Raw genomic sequence first — 20,434 nt, 5'->3', positions numbered from 1 at the left:
GTATTTCCTGTAAAAGCGGATATAAAGGGAGGGATTGTCAGATATTTATTGCTGTTTACAGTAGCCAATTGGACTCGCTAAAAAACAGATGTTTTACCCCTATGTTTCCCCCTTGCTGTTCGCACTGGGTTGTCTTGTCAAATTAAGCTAAGCTAGCACAACCGTAACCTAAAATGCTGTTCATTAACCTAACCCCAAGGGTAAACCTACAGAGTCGTCACACCTAATAATTAGGTGTGGTGTACAATTATTGTATCACGTTTCCGCTCCTTCTCCTTGTAACATTGCTGATGCAGCCTGGTTGCCAGAGAAAAACATTGCATTGTACGTTTCTACAAACCACGGATATGTTGAACATTTCTGAACCCACAATTTTGAGATTGTCAAAGTCTGCACAGCCAAAAACACAGCAACGACTGCTATTTTTCTGAAATCTTGTAAATTTGTGCAAATCTTCGTATATACATTTTTTTAAGTGGACATTTTTTACTCAAAACTTGAGTTTTTCCAAAAATAGCTGAAGTATAAAATAATGGTTTATGTGGTTACACAGATGCATTCCCGTTCTTAATGGTTTAAGCCACTGTGCAGTCAGTAGCGTTTATTCTCACAGTTTGGTTGCTACTATATATTAGCCTGGTAAACCCTCCCTCCGGAAATCTCATTTCCATTTGATTTCAGGAAGGAGTCTGGTCTGAAACGCCTTTCTGCAATAATCGCTGTGGGCTGGAGTTGGGCGGGAGTAATACCGTTGACTGACAACCCCTTCAACCAATGATCGTTTTTCCCCTTCAGCCAATCAGCAGTTCATTTTGACGAGCTCCAGACTATGTGACGCACCGGGACTTTTGGGACGGCCATGCCGAAAATAGGTTGCCTTATTGGGATACATGCGTGTCACTCCCCGCCCCTGCCGGTTCTCTAAATTTATGTTTTTAAATAGGCTCTGTCATGATTAATTGACCACATATATGAAGTTAAACAACTAAATTCTATCCAAACGATATGTTAATAGTAAATTCCGTGCCTCAAAAAAGAAGTTTGAGACCGTTTTAAGAACGAAACTAAGAAGTGACGGCACTCGGACAACAACAATGGCTGCCGTTCGTCTTTTGTCGGCGGCTCTCAGGCTGCACTCGGGTTCATTCGGGCTCACTCGAACTCGCCACCTGATTGGCCAACTGTCGCTGTCAATCACAGAACAACGAGCGACGACGCTGATAGGCTCGTCGGCTCGGCGAGCAGAGCGATTATTGGAGAAAGGCGTTTCAGACCAGACTCCTTCCTGAAATCAAATGGAAATGAGATTTCCGGAGGGAGGGTTTACCAGGCTAACTATATATATGTCTATGAATTGAATACCAAGGACCCCAATGGAAAGAAGACCGCAGGACTTTTTTTGGACGGACCTTTTAGACGAAGTATTATAAATGTAATTGTGCTGTTTACATTTTTTGCCTAATACAATATTCAATCAATCGATCAAAACAGTGTTTTTCTCACAGATATGTATTGCCGTTTACAGTGTTTAGTGAAGGTTACCTGTTTCCAGCCACGTCCAGCACGTGGAGCTCGGTGGCGTCGGCCAGCTCTGCGGGCAGTCTGCTCAGGCGGTTGTCTCTCAGCGAGAGGACATTAAGGCTGGCACAGCCACCCAGCTCGTCGGGCACGCTGCCCAGACGGTTGCGGTCTACATTCAGGTTGGTCAGCTTCTTGAGCTTGCCCAGGGAGCGAGGCAGTGTCTGTGATTGTGTGTGGGAGGAGAGAAATGACAGACGGAAAGACAGACAGACACCCAAAGTCGTGTTGTAGTGTTAAAGACAAACGGACACACACGCACACGCACACACACACACACACACACACACACACACACACAGGAAGAATCCATTATCATAAATGAAATGAACGATGAAATTAATAATTCATCTCCACAGAATGATGTTACTGTCCCAGTTTTTATTATGCCTGATTTGTACTTGGTTGCACACCAGGTCACACGCCGAAAATAGCAGCATCTGCAACCTTGAAGATATGCTGTTTTAATCACCCTTTAACTTTACTATGCGGCGTGTCCCATTTCCCCATACAAAAGGCTGTGTTTAACCACAAAGCATAGAAAAAATAGCAAAGATAATAGCAGATGTACAAACAAACAATGCATCACAACAACGCATCTCAACGGAACATTTGAGCTTGCAGATCAAGACTTCCAAGACTTTCGGTACTTTAAGTAAATTTCGACACCAATACTTTTGTACTTTTACTCAAGTAAAATTTTGAATTCCAGACTTTTACTTGTAACAGAGAATTTCTACATTGCAGTTGATACTTTTACTTAAGTAAAACAATTGAGTACTTTTTTCACCACTGACACAGTTTGAGAACCGCTGGTCTAAACGGACGGCACATCTGATATTTTATTTTGCAGAGACCGTTGTGGTCTAAATAGGGCCTAAGTGTTTACGTGCTTGATGGAGGTGTACCTGTAAGAGGTTCTCTGTTACCACCAGCTCCGTCAGGTTCTCACACTCTCCTATGGAATCTGTGAGCTCCGTCATCCTGTTCTGGTCCACTTTCAGGATGGAGAGCTGCTTCAAAGAGCCTGCAAAATAACACATTGTGTCATGAGTACAAGTATGGATATAGACTTATCGTTACATTATTTTACAAGTTTGCAGCAGGAATGGTCGACAAATAAAACATAGGCCAGCTGGTAATTTGTGATACAAAAAGTGTGGAGGGACTTTCTAGCTTCACATTTAAAAACAACAGAGTTGACCAAAGTGCTTTACAGTGATAAGTAAAAGATGATATGAGAACACAAAAAATACAGTAAAATAGGATAAAAACATAAATAGAAACAAACACAAAGAAACTGTAATTCCCTGTGCTTGTCTTTGCAAACTGATAATAAAGTATTCAAGCAATCACAACTCAATCATGGAAACAAAGTTAAACAAAAAAAACTACGAAATAATCAATCAGAAGTGGCTACACTGTGGCTACACATATGCTGTATGCCATCAACACTAGGGGAACATAATAAACCACAGAGCAAGCCTTTAGTTTTGCCCTGCGTGAAGCGAGTGATAAAGGGAGTGATAAAAGGACTGAGATGGTGATCAGCCCCAAGGCGTGATAACAGTGTAGCCCTAGGGCTGGATACACCAGCAGCTAACCAATCAGGACAACCTGATGTGTTGAAGGAACGCCATTTTCTCTTTTACTTTGTGAATGAATAAGGCTATTGGGCATGTGGTAAAATGTATCGCCTGGGCATTCATCATAGACCTCGAGTGTGTAACCATGCCCCCGGGGCCTTGCTGCATACGCCAGCCCTTAGTAGGATAACCTCTTGGCGATGACGAAGGCCTCGGGGGTTAATCTATATTTATATGTAATCTCTAGTCAGCTGTTAAGCTGCACTGCAACACTTAGAGCAGAGCCTGTTGTCTGTCTGTGCCCCCTATACGGCTCACTGACATTACCTCCCCACTAGAGGGCGACGCTGTCCTTCTTGAGCCCCATGCACAGTATCCAATATCACCTCTAAAAGTATATGTTGCCCAAGGGTCTACTTAATCAACACTGCAGCAGTCTGTTGAGATGGAACTTGGAGGACGAAGGGCCTAAAAGAATGTGCACTTCTTTCAGACAATGGAAGTACATTAGTCAGGTGGTGAGGGCTCTGTGAGAAGACAACCGAGGTGGGTTTAAGATGGATGGTTGAGTGCTGAAAGACCTTGTCTATCCTTTTACTCTCCCTCCCTCCCTCCCTCTCTCTCACTCACTTCCTGACCTTCTCAGCCAGGTTAGTTCAACTTGTGTGAAAAAAATTATAAACAATAATGATAGACAGACAGACAGACAGACAGACAGACAGACAGAGAACATACAAATAAATCCCTGGGGACTAATGAGGAAATTCTCACTGCAAAATAAAGAAAACCAGTACAAACCCTTAAAGAATAATCACACACATAATAAATCATAGTTGCGTGTGAATAGGGATGCTAACTAACTGACCTATGCTGTCTGGGATCATCTCCAGCAGGTTCTCTGTGTGTGTGTGTGTGTGTGTGTGTGTGTGTGTGTGTGTGTGTGTGTCTGTGTGTGTCTGTGTGTGTGTGTGTGTGTGTGTGTGTGTGTGTGTGTGTGTGTGTGTGTGTGTGTGTGTGTGTGTGTGTGTGTGTGTGTGTGTGTGTGTGTGTGTGTGTGTGTGTGCGTGGATCATCTCCAGCAGGTTCTAGGGTGAGCAGCAGGTCACATATATATAATCATAGTTGTGTGTGAATAGAGAGGGATGCTAACTGACCTATGCTGTCTGGGATCATCTCCAGCAGGTTCTGTGTGAGCAGCAGGTCAGTGAGCGCCAGCAGGCCGTTCAGCTCCGAGGGAAGCTCCTCCAAGCGGTTCTCTGACACGTCCAGACACACCAGCCTCCGCAGGTTCCCCAGCTCCTACACACACACACACACACACGATTAAAGCAAAATATAAGAGAACTTTAATCCTTGCACACACACACCCAACATGCGTTTATCCCAAAAGTGATATAGTGAGCAGGTTGGGGGATTCACTGAGGACACTTCCACAGGAAGACACACATGCATACTTTTTGTCCAGGCATAAGTCCTGGGAGTTCAGTGTTCATGTGGAACACTTTTTGACTCTGTTACAGCTATTAACAAGCCGCTAACTAGCAAACCACCCAGCTGACCCCATACACAAATAAACGCTTCATGTAAACCATCCGTCTATTCATCTTCAACCGCTTATCCAGAGTCAGGTTCTCAAACTGTGGGTCAGGGGACCCCCATTTACAGTACAGTAAACAAACCATCATACAGTATAAGTATATACAGGGCATCTGCACATTTCTAAAGTGACAAGGACTTTTAAGACCTTTTTAATGCCTCTAAAATGAAAAAGTTAAAATGAGATCATTAGAGCGTCAAAAGTGATCAACAAAACTATCCACAAGTTTCCTAGGGCATTGTGGGCATCACTTCCTGTCGATTTGATCAGGTATCAGCATTTCAAATCGACAGGAAGTGATGCCCACAACGCCCAAGGAAACTTGTGGATACTATAAAATAAACGGTTGGCCAAATTGTCAATTACCACCTAAGAAAGAGGCAACATGTATGAAAATAGCAGATCTACATGATCTGCTATGTTCACAATATTTATCTGTGGAACCAAGTCAAACTAAATGTAATGAATCAACTCCTACAATTCCAAGTGCTTGTCGGGGTGGGGGGTCCCCAGTTCAAATATGATCTCTTTTTGGGGGGGGGGGGGGGGGGGGGGCTGAAAAGGTTGAGAGCCACTGATGTAAACGCTGTTTACTGCAAGCGCATGACACATGACAGGACCCCCCCCCCCCCCCCCCCAGCACACATCATCACCCTCACATAAAAATAGCAGGGTTTCTTTTTGGACATGATGGCGTGTGTGTGTACTCAGTACTCACAGGTGGTAACAAGGACAGCTGGTTACGATCCAGCCAAAGTTCCCTCAGGTTGGGCAGAGCACCGAGGGTGTCAGGCTAGGAGAGAGGAGAGGAGAGAGAGAGAGACAGAGTGTGGGAGAAGGAGAGAGCAAACAAAAGGCCATGTTTGTGTTATCTTTGCAGGTGATTAAGTGGCTCTGAGTGCTGAAATACAGTGGGAACAGCCGCACGCAACGGCCTCGTTGGCTCTTTTAGAGGTTGGGCCTTTGAAGCCGTAAAGACGATTGAAGAGGAGGTGGATGAGAAACGGTCATTCACACGTGTAGGAAAGGGATATTGCGTTGCGCAAGATATTCTGCTCTTACAACAGTGTATTATTATTAGTTATCTCTTAGGACGCTGATTTGGGGGCGAGTACTTCACTTTAAACCTCCGATGACAGTGGTAAGTAAGGGCGGAGGTGGGTCTCAGAGTGGTTGGCACCCAGAGGGCGAGCGAAAGCAATCTTAAGCCTACGATGGTAGTTCGAGGTAGCCCGATATTTTTTTTCTGATATAGACTTGAGGGTGTAAGGCTCTGATCTTAATGCCTGCGATTGGTGGTTGGTGACTATACAGCGGTGTTGATTTTGACAGCAAATTTTGATTTAGTTTTAGTCATAGTCTTTTGAATAAAATTCTGTTTAGTTTTAGTCATATTTTAGAAGATTTTAGTCGACTAAATCTACTGTTGATTTAGTCGACTATAATGTGTTTTGGCGGTGCCTTGATGGCGTCATAATGGCTGATTTTACACTCGGTTGAATGCTGAAAATAGCAGATCTACAAGCTCAGAACGCGACGCGTTGTGAACTTGTAGATCGGCTATTTTCCGGGCACAACACCCGAGCAGAACCAAACATAAAATGACTTGTCTTTTAGTTCTACAGGATCTCTTCTCCTCTAGTCCCTCACTAAGCTATGAGTTTTAGTCATCATAGCTTAGTTTTTATTTTGTTTTCGTCAGTGAAAAAAGGTAGTCGACAAACATTTTTCGTCATAGTTTTAGCCGACGAAATCAACACTGCTATACAGTCCACTCAACGGGGTTGTTCTTCTATGTCTCTGTGGAGAAGATATGTAACCATACTGTATGTAACCATCTCTCCAAAACCTCTTGGGAATATTATGTATCTATTCCTTCGTGGTCTATCTGAGAACATTATTCTTCTATTCATCTGGTAGCAGAGTAGTGTCTCTAGGAAGAGGCTGACTTATAACTAGTGATGTGACGTCTTGCTGCGACGTCACGCTGGCATTGTGCCCAGATTATGGTGCTTTCGTGCTAGGCGTCGTAACCTTTGTTACTTACAACCGGCTAGGTTTCATGCCAATATATGATACAACAGTGGAAATCATCTCTTGCGCTGAAACAAAAGAATCATAAGCCACTTTCTCATATGAACGCTGAATCAGGTCGGGACGTTGTCCGGTTGTTGGTCATTCACACACATGTAGCAGGAGAATGTCCGTTTCAGATGCGTTCACACACATATAGGTAAAATAGCCCGTTTGATAAGGTGAGGGGCGGGATCTGGCTAGCGGACGCACACATTAGCAACTCCCACTTAATCGATACAATTGTCAGTGTGGTTTCTTGTGCTCTGAGAGCTGTTAGCTCTCAGAGGCACTGGTTAAAAGTGTAGGAAATTGACGGTCATAAAAGCCGGCCCGGTGCACCGACCACACACTTAATCAGTTTATGGCATTAATGTTTCAAAAGGAGAGTAAAGCCACTCGGAGAAAGTTGCTTTGATGACTCCTCCGTCCAGAAGCTTCAGAAACGGCCTCTATACCAGCTGCTATACAAATACAAGCTCAACTTTCATTGTGAGTGTTAGGCCAGAACTGCAGTGATGTAAAGTAACTAAGTACATGTACTCAAGTACCATTTGCTTGACTTGATTATTAGCTTTACTTCTACTCCACTACATCTCAGAGGCAAATATCGTACTTTTCACTCCACTACAATTATTTGAAAACTTTGAATATGAAACTTTGACTTGTAACAGAGTATTGTTATTTAAAGATTGTGGTATTGATACTTTTACTTGAGTAGAAAATGTGAGTACTTCTTCCGTCACTGGAAATGAGCTCAAATGTCATTTTGAGTGTTAGGGGCAGAGTGTCAGTACTTTGTACAACTGACAGACAGGCAGGCCCGGTTTCAGAGTATGGTGATGCAAAGTGTTTACTCAGCCTCCGCCCTTGTGTCAGGTCACAGTCACATTGTTTACCCTGTGCTGCTATTGAGACAGCCAGGCACTCCCAGGCTTAAAGCCAGTGGTTGGAAGAAGTACTTGAGTAAAAGTATCAATACCCCAATGTAGAAATACTCTGTTAACTCTGGTATTCAAAATACACTTGAGTAAAAGTTCAAAAGTATTCGGCATAAAACGTACTTAAAAAAAGTATGGTACTTGAGTACATGTACTCAGTTACTTTCCACCACTGCTTAAAGCAGCATTGACACTCCTCCTGGGTACAGAACAGAACCCAGGTCTGGCAGAATGGCACCGCCGCGTAAATAGGCGGTTTTACATCACAGGCCTTGTAGCGTAAATAAGAGAAGGCTGTTTGTGCTGCGCGTTAAGAGTGTGTGTGTGTGTGTGTGTGTGTGTGTGTGTGTGTGTGTGTGTGTGTGTGTGTGTGTGTGTGTGTGTGTGTGTGTGTGTGTGTGTGTGTGTGTTTTTTTGTGGTATGAGTGTGTATATGCAAATGTGAAGTATGTTTAGTTTTTTTGTGCGTTTGTGTTTGCATGGCCTGAGAGCGCCAGAGAAGACGAGTCACGTATGGAAATGTCTGTAATAATGCCGGGGTGGTGGGGGGGTGGGGGGTTGTCTGTGAGCTGTCGGGGCTTACCAGAACTTCCAGTTCATTGCTGCCGAGGTCCAGCTGTTCCAGTTTCACCAGGAAAGACAGTGACCTGAATATACAGGACACATGAAGCACAGCCAGTGAATCACTCAGACAGAGACACGCACGCACGCGCGCACACGCACGCACACACACACACACACACACAACAAGCCAACATCAAGCCGGATGTCTTTCTACAGTACATGCGGCTACAGTACAACATGCCATTCATTCACTTGTGTAAATAACACATGCTAGGAATGTTTTTGTAAGAACACTACACCGCTAAAGATATCCGACGGAGTGCCGCTGCCAAGCAACTTCGTCGTTGTGACTTCTCTGCCACAAACAATTGTCACATTCTCACAGATGACAGGTGGTTCTACAGGCTACGGGGGGGGGGGGAATGAACGTCGAGCCCTCGTGATCGGATCTACTGCTGAGCTGTAGACAGCATTCAGTATTAAAACACTTTTAGCCTATTTTCAGGCACGTGATTATATTGTCAAAAATAGTGAAACCATTAGGAAACCGCAATTTGGCATATGGCCAAGTATATAGTGTAGGGTTCAACCATGTGGATCCTAGCATCCCAATTCAGGGCATGTCATAACAGGTGAACATTCTGCAAAAACAGCAGACACAACATTGCGTTTGCGACGCATTGTGAGATGTTAATTGAGTTATCTATCTATTTTCGGGAGGGGAAAAAGTGCATGACCCCTGGGGGCACCCCGGTCAACGTAGTACAGTAGATTGTAGGCATGTAACGATTTATCATAAATCGATTAAAATGAATTCAAACTGGTGACAATTTAAATCGATTTAATAAAGAATGTATGCAAACAGCAGACGGCGTGTAAAAAAAGAGAAGAAAATACAGGATCTTTGTAAGAGAATTGATTAAAAAAAAGTGTTCAGTCATTGCTACTGTATTGGAAAGAGGATAAGAGAAAACACGGCATTGTAAAAATAAATAAAAAAGAAGAAATAGTGTATTTGTGTAAGAGAAAAACAATTAAAAAACATTTGTCTGGAGAAAAAAAATTGTTAAAAAAAAAAGATTGAAAAATCGTATTGTGACAAATCGTATCGTGAGTTGAGTGAATCAGTTACATGCCTATAATATTGGAGTCTAAGTGGAAAAGAGGATTAAAAAAAATGCACATAGCATTGTTAGGTAACAATGCTATGTGCGTCACCTAATGCTAGGTGCAAGACGTTAGTGCCGTACTGTCGTACGGCACTAACGTCTTGTCACCTCCCTCCAATATATGAGGGACATGTGGGCCCGTCTGCTTCCCGGGCACGAGGACACTTACGTGGGCAAGGACTTGAGCAGGTTCTCCCTGAGCTCCAACGTCACCAGGTTGGACAGGCTGTGATGAAGAGAGGACAGACAGGAGGAGAAAAGAGAGGAAAGACAAAAGAAGGGAGGAAGGAAAAGAGAGGATTGGCAATAGAACAAGTGATGGGAGGGGAATAGGAGTGAACAGGAGGAAGAAACAGGGGGAGGGAATGGATGGGGAGAGAAGTGATGGCAGAGTGGGTTAATGTTTTGCTCACTGAACATAACAGATCTCCACTGTCACCATGTGTTTTTGATTTGCAATAATACTAAAAGGAGGACAGAAAAAGCCCTGTGGTAGCAATATTTATGGTCTGTCAAATGTATGTATTATTGTGTATTTGTCTGCCTCCCATTCAATGCCACTTTTCAAATCAATGTGCTAGTTCTAACTCAACTACAGCTGTCAATCTAACAGCAGAGCTGACTCCTCCATGCTTACTCTCTCTCTGTCAGCAAATCAGTACTTCTGTAACTATGTGTGTGTCACCCTTATCTTTAGTATATATCCTTATATGACTATTTAGAATAGCATCTCTGTTAGAGTGGACTATAAGAACTGTCTGAGATTGGGGCTCAGGAGGCTTGTGCCCCGAGGGGCTGCCGGAACAGGCCAGGAGGCCTGTTGTTCCTTATGATATGTAATGCTGTTACTCTGCTTGAGTCTTCCTAATGAACAGTGTTGACTAAACTAAGCTATGATGACAAAAAAATTAATATATTGACAATTTCGTCAACAAATAAAAACTAGACTAAAATGGTTAGTGAGGGGCTAGTGGAGAAGAGATCCAGTAGAACGAAAAGACAAGTCATTTTATGTTTGGCTGCGCTCAGGTGTTGCGCTCTGAAAATAGCAGATCTACAAGCTCACAACGCGTCGCGCTGCGACGCGTTGTGAGCTTGTAGATCTGATATTTTCAGCATGCAACCAAGTGTAAAAGCAGCCATTACGACGCCATCAAGGCACCGCCAAAATACATTTTAGTCGACTAAATCAACTGTAGATTTAGTCGACTATAATCTTATGATATTTAGTCGACTAAAACTAGACTAACAGTAAAACATTTCAGATGACTAAAACTAAATGGAATTTGATTCAAAAGACTATGACTAAAACTGAATGAAAGTTTCAACACTACTAATGAATGGACAACATTTCACCCTGACTGGATATGAATAATTTCCATTATAGCCCTGAGGGCTTACGTTGTTATTTAACTTGAAAATAACGTTTTTTTTTTCAGTGAAGAAACGCAATCGGGCGACAAAATATAAATGAGGGTTCAGCAGTCAGTCAGATGGAGGGTCTGTTTGTCTGGGCAGCCTTGGCAGGGTAAGGGGGGGGGCGGGGGGCCCTCCATCTGTCTGATCACAGCAGGCCCAGAGAGCCCAAGGGCCCAAGGCCAACTGGGCCCAGAACTCTGTCTGTCTGCAGAGACCCCCGCTGGGCTATGGAATTAACCCATTAAAACTGGGAACGTATCTGTGTAACCACTTTAACCATTACTTTATACTTTGGGCTATTCAAAAATAAGCAGATATACAAGCTCATAGCGCGGCACTCGAGCTTGTAGATCTTTGAATGTATATGTTTTTTAAAGCCAACATTTTTTACTCAAATCTTTGCTTCTGGGGATTCTACAAATGTCTTCTGAATCCTAACTGGGATTGAATGGGTTAAAACTCCTCACAAGCCAGGCTCGCTGTGTGTAGCGCCTCACATTAAATCATCATAGCTTTCACAACCAATTATGTGATATCAGCCATACTACTGACCATATGGAAACGTTTCCTTACTGAATAAATGTATATTCATTTAAATGATTCCATATGTGTTTGATAAGAGATCCATATCCATTTTCATGGCAAAAAGAATTGTACAAAGTACAGTGGTAGCTCAAGTCTAGACTACGTGGTTAATCATTCAGATTGTTTGAAAGGGAAAACGTTAGATATTTCATGACAGAAAGTATAAAATATAGATGTTGGATCTACACTCTAAGGTTTACATATGACACAAAGTATAAAATATAGATTTTGGATCTACACTCTAAGGTTTACATATGACACAAAGTATAAAATATAGATTTTGGATCTACACTCCAAGGTTTACATATGATAGAAAGTATAAAATATTGATTTTGGATCTACACTCCAAGGTTTTACATATGACAGAAAGTATAGAATATAGATTTTGGATCTACACTCCAAGTTTTACATAATATGACAGAAAGTATAAAATATTGATTTTGGATTTACACTCCAAGTTTTACATAATTGACAGAAAGCATAACATATTGATTTTGGATGTACACTCCAAGTTTTACATAATATGACAGAAAGAAAGCATAAAATATTGATTTTGGATGTACATTCCAAGGTTTGACATAATATGACAGAAAGTATAAAGTATAGATTTTGGATCTACACTCCAAGGTTTACAAATGAAACAAAGTATAACATAAAGATGTTGGATCTACATCTACAAGGTTCTACATACTTTCCAATGTCGTTGGGCAGCGTCTGCAGTGACACGTCGTTGAGCGCCAGGTGCGCCAAAGCCCGGAGCTGAGTGAAACCGTCCGGTAATCTGTGGAAGAGATTGGAAAAGGATCCTTTTTTAGGGTTGGGATCCAAAAAACGGAAACAGTTTTATCTCAGAGCCGGTATGTGGACTTCACGTCTGCTATACAATTACAATACCAGGGGTTATCAAACCAGACCACCATAACTCTGAGTGTACAAATGGAACCAAATGGACCCATGATTCCTAAGCCAATAATTTGATGACCAGCAGACCGGTAGGCTGCGGTTCCGGTAGGAGACACAAAGGAGACTCTTTGTGTCTCCTACCGGAACTGCTGACGGGCATCAAATTATTGGCTTAAGAATGTGACAAAAACAAAAAAATATCCATGAATTCAAGTCTCAGGGCAGAGGGAATCGTTAAGCAACCGGAATCATTAAAATCCAAAAGGATCCCAACCCTAATACAAATAGTATGGAATGGCTTTACATGGGATGAAGATCAACCCATGTGGAGAGAAAGTTCCATCTGCAAAAGCAGTTCAAAGTCCAGACTCCTGCCAAGAGTTTCCAATATGCTCTTCTATAGGGGGAAGTTGAACGGCTGGGGTGGGGGGGCTAAAGAGGGGGCTTTCCCCTTGTTGGCTATGCTTGACACTTCCATTACATACAGAGTCATGTCTGGGTCACAGGACAGGGCTTGCAATTCACTTTTGAACGCTCCAAGCTTTGTATTTGAGACAAACAGCAGATACAACGTTTCGACCCTTTCGGGTCATTTTCCAAGTCATACTTGAAAAAGACAGAAAGGGTCGAAACGTCGCATCTGCTGTTCGCAAATAAAAAGCTTAGGAGCATTCAAAAAGTGAGTTGCGAGCCCCCGCTTTGTTTTCATGATTTTGATCTTACGGTTTGGCTCAGCACCGAGAGACGGAGGATGTGCGTGACTTTTTCTTTGAGGCTCACAGAACAGCACACACACACACACACACACACACACAAAGCCAACGCTCTCCTCCATGGACCACTGCATAATCTCATCGCAGCTATAAAGGCCTGTTTTTACACATAATTACAGTCATGAACGACAATACAGGCTCTCCCTCTCTCTCTCTCTCTCTCACACACACACACACAGAGGCAGTATACATGCATACTAAAGACATGCACATAGCTTTCATAAACAGGTCAACGAACACTAAACTGGAGAGTGGGGGAGAGGAAATAGGGCAACAGAGACATGAATCATAAAATCAAATTCATTAAAAAAATGCACTGCCCCCCCCCCCTCACCCAACCTTCCCGCAGAGTGCCACTGGCTGAGCGGGAGGAGATATGGGCCGTTCCATTCCACCTTACCTGGAGAGGGGGTTTCCGCTGAAGTCTGCGATCTCCAATGCCTTACAAAACTTAATGCTCTCGGGGATCTCAGGAATGTCTGCGGGAGAAAGGAGAAAGTATGGGGAGGGGGTGACAAGTCAGCACTATGGACTGAAGACGTGATGGAGGGGAGGGGAGGTGGTGGTCACATTCTATAGAGCAAATCATGCCACGTTCCCATATAATAATAATAATAATAGCTACCAGATGGGAAGGAGCAGGGAACAGTGGAGATGACAGAATACATTCACCTGCTCTGGTTTCTCCCTCACTGTGCCATATATTCACACTGTTCAACCCATTAAGACCGGGAACACATCTGTGTCATTTTAAGATTTCTTTGGTTATTCAAAAAATAGCACAATTAACAATACAAGCTTGTAGATCTGCAATTTTTTTAATAATCGTGGAAAATGTGTGCAAATCTTTGAATATATATATATATATGTTTTAAAGCGAACATTTTTTAATTCGATCTGTGGAGCACCACTGATATAGCAACATACTGTTAGGATTTAGAAAACATTTTTAGATTATGTATTAGGCCGCGGACCCCCATCTCAAAAGGTTTTGTTCCAGGGACCCCCCCAGAAGCAAAGATTTGAGTTACAAATGTTCGCTTTAAAAATATATATTCAAAGATTTGCACAAATGTTCACGATTTTTAAAAACACAACAGCCAACAGTGATCTCTTTGCACGTAAAAAGTGATGTAAATTGATCCTACGATTAATAGCATTGCAAATCAGATGATGAGAAACAGACTCTGGGGGGCGGGTGTGGCACCAAGATGGCAGTAGTACCACCCTGCAAAAAAAAACATACCAAATGTTCATGTCACAAGCATTTTTGGCAAATCAAAGACACAGTCCCTCTGTTGCCGTTTTCCCCATGAGCCAGAAAGACAGATGGGCTTGGGCTTTAGAAGCCACTGCACAGTGCTCATTGCTGCTGTCACTGGCACTTGGTGATATCCATAGGACAGATGCCTTACCAGGCCGGTTCTTCCTGTTACTTGGTACCAAGTATATACATATCTATTTGCATTGAACAAGGGCAGTGAGAGGACAAACACTATATCCATCCAGGGAGTATGCAACTGCGAGCAAATGTATATCTGCGCGTGTACACACGTGTGTGTGTGTGTGTGTGTGTGTGTGTGTGTGCGCGCGCGCGCGCGCGTGCGTGCGTGCGTGCGTGCGTGCGGGTGTGTGTGTGTGTGTCTGCTGAGTTGCAGAATGCAATACAGCTGATTCTATATAAAGCGGGTCTTTCACTTGAGATTGGTTTGACACGTGTGATTGAGGGCAGAAGCCGGCATTGATTCCTGCTCGTTTTGTGGAGAATAGATCATGTTGTGTGTTATTCCTTGAGGACAGAGTTTTAGGTTGAGGGAATATCTTTAGGGGAATATTTTCGTTGCATACCGTGGACAAGCATGTCAACATACATGCATCTTGCCTTCATTTTTGCAGATGGACCGACCGTAGCAATCTACTGGTGGATGGTTCTTCATACATACATACAGGTTTCTTGTTTTTTAAAGATATTTTGGGGCCTTTATTGGTATACAGTAGAGTGAAATGAAATGGGGAGAGAGAGAAAGGCAGTGGCAGACAGCAAAGATCGGGATTCAAACCTGCGACACACTGTCAGGCTTTAGGGGCTTAGCATTAGCAGCACAGGTTTCTTGTTTTAACACATTTTCTTTTGTTGCTTTTCATCCCCAATTTAGTCGTTATGGCAACTGATTCCTCCCCACACACATTTCTGTGTTGTCACTGCTGTTTGTATAGACGCACGCTCGACAAAGACGAATGCACCAAGGTGGACTTAAACCCACGACAACCTCCGCAGTGGAGGGGAGGCACTTTTACCACTGCGCCACCCGTGCAGCGCATATCATTTATTTTTGAAGCAGGCCAACAGGGACTGACCGGGAGAGAATGTTGTTATCGCCACGTGCCGTTAAAAATGAGCATGTGTTAATGGTGAGGCTTCGGACATGTTAAAATGAGCATGTGTTAAGACCTGGGACGCATCTGTGTCATTTTTAGATTTGAGCTAAAAAAAGCATTCTTTTACACTTTGGCTATTCAAAAAATAGCAGATCTACAAGCTCATAACGAGCTTGTAGATCTGCTATTTTTGAAACATCATGAAAATGTGTGCACATCTATGAATATATATATTTTTAAACCGAACATTTGTAACTCAAATCTTTGCTTCTGGGGGGTCCCTGGAACAAAATATTTTGAGATGAGGGTCCACGGCCAAATACATATACATTTTGGGGTTCTTGACATTTAAAAAGTTTGAAAACCACTGATATAGCAACATACGATTTTTCAAAAAACTGTTTTAGAATCTAGAAGACATTTTGTAGAATCGGAACCTCAGGCCTTAATGGTTTAATGGTGAGGCTTCTGACATGTTAAAATGAGCGTGTGTTAGACACGCATACCGGCTGCCTCTTATCGATGAGTCATGACTCATGAGGGATAAATATTAACGGTACAGGATGGGATATTGATTGAACCCTAACCTAACAAACCATGGATGTGTGTTTATGCGAGTGAGTGTGTGTTTGTGTGTGTGGGTGTGGCGCTCACCGTTTCTGGAGATGTCCAGCTCCACCAGCTGCATGAAGTTGGCCACCTCTGGAGGGAGTCTTTGGATCTCATTGTCGCTAAGACCAAGCTTCCGTAGGTTCAGGAGTCTGAAGAAAGGCTGTGGAGGAGAGACACAGAGAGAGAGGCACGCAATGTTAAAACCAAGACAGAGAAAAGAGGGAAAACAACTTTATGGATATATGGCAGCCGCTGATAGATTAATTTACTTGCCCAAGGATCCATCTACTCTGATTTGTAAAGGAAGTGATTCACTGGATTGGAAAGCCCCGGTTGTACTGTTACAATTTGCGTTCTGTGCCCGTGTGTGTGGAGTAACTTATTTTATAAACGTTTCACTGTATGTGTACTCTGTAGTATTGTTTCATGGTCATTGTAGTGTGCTGCTTGCCCTGCCTTCTTTTTGTTATTGTTTCGTTTTAGTTTTCTTTGTATTGTATGCCTTTAATTTATATAATTCCAGTTTGTCTAACTTTATTTTAATACATTTATGTCACAAGTTTCTGTGAAAAAAATCAATAAGATTTTATTACAAAAAAAAGAAAAACTAAGACAGAGCTGAATGCATTGCAAAGCTCCCTATAGCATAGCCTGACAGGCTGCCCTGGTCAGCACTCCTGTGAGAGGGAGCAATTTGATCCACAGTCTCAGGCAACAACCACAGGCTAAATCAAAAAAAGTTCCCATGCATCCCATCATATCCTGTATTGTAACCCTAACCCCAGGCCCTTTTTCCCCCCTCAGTCATTTCACAATGACCTTTGGAATTGTCTACTTTTATTGAGAGCATGTATTTTGCTTTATGGCTTGCATAAACATTGCTACCACAAGCTTTCATGGAATGAAGCAAAATAAGATCTCATGACTTCAAATGTGATGATGATGTTTAAGGTATTATTACTAAAACCTTATGTTGCTGCTGTTCTACATACAGCCAACCAGTTGAAGAAATCACTGATTGTTATATTCATGTTTATGGAAGATGCTTCTTTAATTGTATCGCATATTGTAATTGTATAGCGCTGTGACGTGTTGTGAGCTTGCAGATCAGTCATTTTCAGTGTGTGACATGCTTTCATAGAAGACATGCTATGCTGGCTTCTGTGGAATCCAGATGACTTAATTTAACCTTTATTTAACCAGTAAAAAAACACATCGAGACTGAAGTCTTTTTTACGATGCCACGAGAAGAGGCACATAAATGTTACACAGCTGTGCCAGTAACAACAAATACAGGACAATAACAGCAATGACAGACATAACATCCGTAAACATATAAACCACTACCTAGGAAGCTCAAGGAAAAACAGTACAATACAAAATCTAAAAAGGGACCGATATAAAACTAACATTTGCTACACATCAAAGCAGGAGCACTGTCTGGGAAGTGTGCCCATGCATGGCAATCCTTTTAAAACGCACTACAGCATTGGTTCTCAACCAGTGGTCCGGGGACCACCAGTGGTCCTTGGGGAGGTACCAGTGGGTCCCCAGCAAAATTAGTTAACATAGCCTCACAATAATTTTAACCACTTAGCTTTGGCTATTCAAAAATAGCAGATCTACAAGCTCATAGCGCGGCACCGAGTGCCGCACTATGAGCTTTTTTTTTTTAAATCTTGAAAATGTGAGCATATCTTTGAATATATATATTTTTTAAAGCCAACATTTTTAACTCAAATCTTTGCTTCTGGGGGTCCCTGGCACAAAACATTTTTTGATGGGGGTCCGCGGCCAAATGTTTATCAATTTAGGGGTCCTTGGCACGAAAAAGGTTGAAAACCCACTGCACTAGACGGATCACAAAGGCCAATTTGAGTGTGGTCTGCAGGTCATTCCACGACCAGGGCCCAAAGTACGCAGTGCTTTTTTTTCCAGCCACAAGATTTCGTTGGGGGGTACGACATGGTGCATAGAATACTTTAATCCAGGAGCACTCAGTCAGTATGTGGGGAACGTTTTAAACCATTTCCAGTGGAAACCGTTTCATTTTCACCAAAGAACAACATCAAAGTGCCTTAATCGCACAACTACAAACCACTACTACACACACAGCACACCCACTCAGCAGAATAAATGTCCTGTATGTTCAACGGAGCACATTCCAACGACCCTCGCCAAAATACACCCCTCGTCCTCTCTATGGCAACGCCAGCCAAACAAAGTGGCTTTCGATTGAGGAGGAGAAGAAGGAGGAGAAACGCTGGGTTCCGTGACCGACGGCGTGCCAAGAAGTGCTTTCACAAGAGACCGCTTGTTGGACAGAAGGGGGGACGGGACGCCAGGGATGGAATTCAGGAAATTAAAATTGTGTGTGTCCACTGCTGTTCAGAAGATGGACACGCACAGACAAGACAGACAGACAGACAGACAGACAGACAGACAGACAGACAGACAGACAGACAGACAGACAGACAGACAGACAGCCGGCGGAGGATGACCAGAGGGTACGGATTAAGCCATTGAAACCGGGAAAGCATCTTCGTCATTTTAGATTTCAGCTATATCTTTATCTATCTATATATATATATATATATATATATATATATATATATATATATATATATATATATATATAGCAACATAGATTAACCCATGAAGACCTGAAGCGATTCTTAAAAATGTTTTCTAAATCCTAAAAGTTTTGAAAAAAAACTTGATTTTCTCGATTTCTCAAAAATAGCAGATCTACAAGCTCATAGCGCGGCACTCGGTGCCGCGCAATGAGCTTGTAGATCTGCTATTTTTGAATAGCCAAAGATATCTAAAGTGACACAGATGCGTTCCAGGTCTTAAGTGGTTAAACTCTTAGGATTTAGAACAGCGGATCTCAAAAATAGCAGATGTACAAGTTCGCAGCAGCACGTCACTTTGTACTGCACTGCGAGCTTGTACATCTGCTATTTTAGAATTTGTTTTGAAAAAAGCTTGAAAGTGTTTGATGCTTCTTTTCTTGGGGGTCTCTCCCTGGCACGAAACATTTTCAGATGGGGGTCGCGTTCACACGGCCAAATACCTATACATTTGGGGGTCCTCTTCTTGGCACAAAAAAACATTTGAGAACTACTGGTTTAGAAGGCATTTGTATAGAATCGGGCCTCCTCAGGTCTTAATGGATTAAGTCCTCAATCAGCATCGGGTTCTGCTGCTCACAGAGGACCTACTGTCTGTCCTTGTTGATCTCCAATCAGAATTCTCAGACACCAAGGGACACACTAACTAAGGGGATAAATTGGAGAACATGCCGACCTAAGCTTTTTTTTCGGGAGGCAGGAATTTGCTGGGAATTCAATATCGGGGGGAAACGGGAGGGTTTTCTGAACACAAGCAGCACGCAGAGCCTGATGAAAAACGTGGAAGCTGAACCTTTATTCAACTTAAAGGAGTTGTTCACTTCATGGGGTGTGTAATTGATAGAAAATAAGTTACGTGTTGGGTTAACTAATCCTTTAAAGACCTCTGGCTCTCTGGATATCTCTTCTATGCATAACTAAGCATTTGCTTGTGTGTCAATAACCCTGGAGCTAGATACAATTTACTGGGAAATCCAGAAAAAAAAAGGTCTACCTGTCAGTTTCCTCGCCATCAGGAATAGGGTTTCATGCTGGGATGGAATTAGTACTCACATGTTTTACTTAAGTAAAAGTGTCATTACTCTATTGTATAAATAGTCTGGTATTCAAAATGTACTTAAGTAAAAGTGTCAATACCCTATTGTAGAAATAGTCTGGTATTCAAAATGTACTTAAGTAAAAGTGTCAATACCCTATTGTAGAAATAGTCTGGTATAGTGGTATTGAAAAAAAAATGAGTAAAAGTTCAAAAGTATTGGCATCAAAATGTACACATGTACTTACTTACATGTACATGTAAGTAAAAAGCGGTGTTGTAATAATAATCAAAATCTACAAAGTAACTAGTAACTAAAGTTTTCAAATAAACTAAAAGTACAATATTTGTATAAGTATAAAGTATTGAAAATTGGAAATACTCCAGTAAAGTATAAATACCTCAAAATTGTACTAAAGTACAGTACTTGAGTAAATGTACTTAAGTTACTTCCACCACTACTGGTTCATTCATGAATGCATTGTAACAACGGTCTCCTCTCCCCCCTAAGGATCAGTGTAAACACTTTGCACAGCAGATGAAACTAGACGCCCGTTTTCTGTGTATATTGTAATGTTTGTGCCTG

The 20,434-nt window shown here is 42.3% G+C and overlaps 1 protein-coding gene across 1 annotated transcript in view; it reads right to left on the bottom strand.

Moving 5' to 3' along the window:
- The window catches only part of scrib (scribble planar cell polarity protein), a 147,760-nt gene that overhangs the window by 71,706 nt on the left and 55,620 nt on the right, over positions 1-20,434 (bottom strand). The window contains exons 2-10 of the mRNA XM_084048185.1: positions 16,222-16,339; positions 13,589-13,667; positions 12,204-12,293; positions 9,678-9,734; positions 8,359-8,422; positions 5,480-5,554; positions 4,319-4,463; positions 2,487-2,605; positions 1,543-1,742 (exon numbers count right to left, since the gene is read on the bottom strand). Of these exons, the coding sequence (XP_083904311.1) occupies positions 1,543-1,742; positions 2,487-2,605; positions 4,319-4,463; positions 5,480-5,554; positions 8,359-8,422; positions 9,678-9,734; positions 12,204-12,293; positions 13,589-13,667; positions 16,222-16,339 (947 nt within the window). The remainder of the gene's footprint in view (positions 1-1,542; positions 1,743-2,486; positions 2,606-4,318; positions 4,464-5,479; positions 5,555-8,358; positions 8,423-9,677; positions 9,735-12,203; positions 12,294-13,588; positions 13,668-16,221; positions 16,340-20,434) is intronic.

Source organism: Gymnoscopelus microlampas, assembly GCF_963454915.1.
Source record: "Gymnoscopelus microlampas genome assembly, chromosome: 22".
NCBI lineage: Eukaryota > Metazoa > Chordata > Actinopteri > Myctophiformes > Myctophidae > Gymnoscopelus > Gymnoscopelus microlampas.
The sequence above is the reverse complement of the archived record's forward strand: the minus strand, read 5'-3'. Positions and strand labels throughout refer to the sequence as shown.